We start from the raw sequence: 4,610 nt of genomic DNA, 5'->3' as shown, positions 1-4,610 counted from the left end.
CTAGTTTAAGGAGGGAGGATTGTAGTGGGAGCACTGGGGTGTCAGGTGTGACTATGTAGTAATGGAATATGGTTTACATGGCTCATGGGCCAGGTAGGAGGGCCCCTTAACATAATTTTGCTTAGGGCCCGAGGGAGGTCAGGATCGGAGACTAGAATGTCTATTTCCTCTATTTTCCCTTCATGATGAAAAGGCAGATATGATCAACTTGATTGCAAAAATGTGTGGCTGGAGTGGATAAAATCATTATTACTGCAGTGTTCAATGAGTGAAAGAGAATGGATGATTACATGTTCAGCTTTTTTATGCCACATGGGCTTTTTATGCTCAGGGGAAATAAAATGGTTCTCTCACTATTGAGGACAGAATGAATAATGACAGAGCAAAAAGAGGCCCATCCTCTTTTTAGTTTGTTACAACTAGAGGGTAAATGCATGGGTTGGAAATATTTTGACTTTGGCTTCAAATATGAATATTTTGTATAATCATGTTTTATGTGGAAGGTTTATAATGAATGCTGGGGAAATTTGATTTTGATAAACTAATTGTGGTAAAAAGTGCAACATTAATTTATTGAGGACATAATTGAAACAGTTATGAAAGCACAAAACCACTTTATTGAGGGGGTCAGACGAAAATCAAGAACACATTTCATTGTAATATAAACAAAACTTTTAGCCAATAAGCATTTCAATATTTCATTTCTGAATTGGATTTGGACATCAAATATCTCCTTGTATTTTTCTCAGGTTTAAGCAAAATAATGTAACATTTTGGAGTAAAGATACAGATCAGCAGGCCAAAACTGGAGGCCAGAATTGCAAAAATCTCCACGGCCACGGTGTATTTCCCCGGTGAGCTGACATACGTCGGCACAAATGCAATCCACACAGCACAGAAGATCAGCATGCTGAAAGTAATAAATTTAGCCTCATTGAAATTATCTGGGAGTTTTCGAGCAAAGAAGGCCAGCAGGAAGCAGACAGCTGCAAGCAGGCCGATGTAGCCCAATACCAGGGAGTAGGCCAATGGAGAGCCCACATCACACAAAAGAATAATCCGGGCAGTTTCACGAGTCATGAGCTTACGTGGGACGGGAGGTGCCAGACTCAGCCATGTGCAGCAAATCACTACTTGCACAGTTGTGCATAAGAAGATAATGCTACGCTGCTGTAGAGGGCCGAACCATTTCATTACATTAGTACCAGGGAGAGTGGCTCTGAAAGCCATGAGTACCACCATAGTCTTCCCAAGGATGCAGGACAGACAGAGCGAGAATGCAATACCAAATACACTGTGTCGAAGCCCACAAGACCATGATGTGGGCTGCCCAATAAAGGCTAGTGCGCACAAAAAACAAAGCCACAATGAGCTAAGAATGAGGAAACTGAGCTCAGAATTGTTAGCTCTGACTAGTGGTGTGTGGCGTTTAAGGGCAAATATCAGAGCAACTGCTAGTGTGAAACAGGATCCCAGCAGAGCCACAGCTAGCAAAGTGATGCCCATGGTATCGTCGTAGGAAAGGAACTCCACCAGCTTCGGGATGCAGGTGTCTCGTCTAGTATTTGACCAGAACTCAGGCAGGCACGTTTCACATTCTAAGGCATCTGATAAATACAATTTTGAGATAATCTTTTCCCTACTATAAAGATTTATTGTTCACAGTAGCAAAATACATTTTAAACAAATCTAAAATAATTTTGTTAAACACATAAACATCAGCAGGACAAGAGTTGATTTAGGATATACCTGTCTGATTGCTAACCTCCCCAGCTGCACAGACAATGCAGTCAAAGCAGCAGAGAGGAAAGTTTGGCCTGGTAGACTTTCTAGTACCTGGAGGACAGCTAGTGCTGCAGACTGATATAGGGACCTGCAATTTAGAGAAAAGACAAACTACAAAGATACACATCATAAATTACCCAGCAAGTACAAAAGCTATACAAGAAAGGAAACGAGTATTCAACATTGAATACTAAAACTTCTCAGTAAAAGTATAAGAAAAAAAAAAAATCCACACTGGAGCATTACTTGTCTCTGGTTTCCATTCCAGATTATGTTTTGTTCTTCAATCACTAGTTTAGGCTGCATCGTTTCATCAAATCTCCCCACAGTGGTATACCGCACCTCTCCGTTGCCAATGAGCTGCCAGTTGAGGAGATCATACATGGCCACAGGATCTCCATTGACGTCAAACTTGGTCTCCTCACCAAAGTCATTAGTGAAGTGGATATGCTTTAAATAATTCAGGAGCTTCATGTTTATGAGTGATTGGATTAGACACAAAGAGTGAATAAAAGAAAGATAAAAGTAAACATGGAACTGTGGTAACATTTGTTTAAACTTTTATCCAAACTAGAGAACATTAATCTTAAGACACAAGCTTAAGATAAACAGATATAAAAGTTGTGCATTTTACCTGCCACGGCTGTATGCTGCTGGAGTTGGGGCACAATCCCCCAGCAAAAGGTCCGTTGCCTGGTTCACAGTGCAGCATTGAATCCAGAGCATGTGCAATGGCGTACACTGCCTTATAAACATTATAAGAGATTCTCAGCTGAGATACATCTGAGTAGATGTTACCTGTATTGGCAAGTACTTCAGAGCCATTACAGGGGGGTCTAATAGAGGAGCTCTTATTACCTGTAACTAGAGAGCACTTAAACATCTCCTGCCAAAACTGCAGAACAAATGGGTCCTGTGAGTATTTCGAGGGATGTAACCGTAGCAGGAAAGGCTGCAGGCCGGGTATATCAGCCCTGCGAATAGCAAAGCCCATGGAGCCCTGCAGGATGGAGTGGAATTCAGGAGTGGAGAGGACTGCTGCTGTGATCCAGGCCTCGCTGGCCAACCATTGAATACCAGTGAGGTTTTGCAGAAGAGCCTCCCAAAAGAGAGCTCTTGCATCTTGCTCTAGAGCAAAGACCAGCACCACACTGGTTCCTGACTCAGGGATCCTCTTTACAATCCTGGACATCTCTGTTTGGTCATGATTTTTGGGGATTATTTCATAAAAAGCAATACATGCACCTAGTTTGGTCACCTCATCATTAAAAATGTGAGCACCACCACGGCCATAAGCATCATCCCCTGCGAATGTGCCTAACCAGCTCCAACCGAAGTGTTGCACCAGCTGTGCCAGAGCATCCACTTGGAAAAAGTCACTAGGCATAGTCCTTAGAAATGCAGGAAACTCTAGTTTATTACTGAGACACGCACAGCTTGAGAAATAGCTTACCTAGGGAGAGGAGAGGACATGAGATCGGAGAGCATAGTATACATGACTGAAAAACATGAATGTACCTCTGTATGCGCATTAAAACTGCACAACTCACCTGTGGAACATGAAAGACACCCAGAAAACGTGCAACCACTATGGATAATGTGGATCCTCCATCACCAATGACAACAGGCACCCTGCCTCGGCACTCTGGTTTTCCTGTGCCCTCTTCATTCCCATTCATTAGGGCCAAGGCTGTGCGGAGAGCATGGAAAGGGATACTGCATGAATCATAAATCTGATAACCCAGAGTTAAGTTGGCTAGGAGTCTTTTATCTCTGTTGATCTCCTCTATGGCAAAAACCATTGTCTGCATCCATCTAAAGGTTCGGAAATTAAACCTTTTTGGGACAAAGAGCATTAAATTATCAGCAAAATTGCATTTTTTATGTTTATAACATTTCTAAAGGTAAATGGCTGTTGCAAAACTGCTCAACAATATACTTAATAAATAAGAGAGAGAATGCCAGTCTGAAAATTCATTAAGAAGCAAAAAAAAAAAAGAAAAGAAAAGAAAACACCATACAATTTCAAAATATTATGCATAAATGCAGTATTGTAATATTCAAGGATAATACTTTATTTACTGACTGACCCTGAGCACTGCGTAGAATGTGGCTCTGCAGTAAAAGATGGAGGAGATTCAGGCACAGTATCGTGTAGCGAGAAGAGGGCACCTAACATGATGTCCCCTTCACTGGTTAGCAAAGGCAGGTCTGAGGTGCTGCGGATGATTCGACAGGTCTGAAGGAGCTGTGAAGAAATCAAAGTGCTGAGGAACAACACTGTCACACAAACATACACACTACTATATGCCATTCTTTCTCTGTACACTTCACTGCTTGAACCAAATTAAACACCACTTTGAAGCTTCATTGCACACACAGAGGGGTTTCCTACATGATATGATGCCACTAATATTTACAAAAGCATGAACACACATTCTAGCTCACTCTCGCTAACATAGTTAACACAAGATTCACCTAAGCCCACCTTTATACTGTACTCAGAAACAACCTCAAATAGACTTGCATAAACCATACACATTCCCTGAGGGAATGTCTTAGTACATGAACAGAACATCACAGAAATAGATAATTTTTGTACAATCTTATATATATATATATTAGATTATATGATTATATATAATAAGTTTTCTGCAAAATTATATGGCTAGTAAACTAAATAATTAATCTCACAAAAGTATTACTAAGTATATCAACTTTGGAAGGTGTTACAATATGACATATATTGTCAGCAGAGTGTGTCAGACCAGGTATGGTTGAATTGAGAGTCCTGTGTATATGACGTCATTGGGATGCACAAGCAC

The 4,610-nt window shown here is 41.0% G+C and overlaps 1 protein-coding gene across 1 annotated transcript; it reads right to left on the bottom strand.

Moving 5' to 3' along the window:
- Positions 1-597: 597 nt before the first annotated feature.
- On the bottom strand, positions 598-4,149 carry LOC143757167 (extracellular calcium-sensing receptor-like). Its single transcript, XM_077248114.1, has 6 exons — positions 3,876-4,149; positions 3,336-3,621; positions 2,420-3,238; positions 2,032-2,253; positions 1,750-1,873; positions 598-1,607 (listed from the first exon to the last, which is right to left on the bottom strand). Exons 1-6 carry the CDS (start codon positions 4,097-4,099, stop codon positions 691-693), a joined length of 2,592 nt encoding a protein of 863 aa, XP_077104229.1. The 5' UTR covers positions 4,100-4,149; the 3' UTR covers positions 598-690.
- Positions 4,150-4,610: the final 461 nt, after the last annotated feature.

The sequence above is a fragment of the Siphateles boraxobius genome, unplaced genomic scaffold, assembly GCF_051911475.1.
Source record: "Siphateles boraxobius isolate OS27281-9 unplaced genomic scaffold, OSU_SipBor_1 30, whole genome shotgun sequence".
Lineage (NCBI taxonomy): Eukaryota > Metazoa > Chordata > Actinopteri > Cypriniformes > Leuciscidae > Siphateles > Siphateles boraxobius.
Note: the sequence above shows the minus strand (reverse complement) of the source record. Positions and strands in the feature narration are given on the sequence as shown.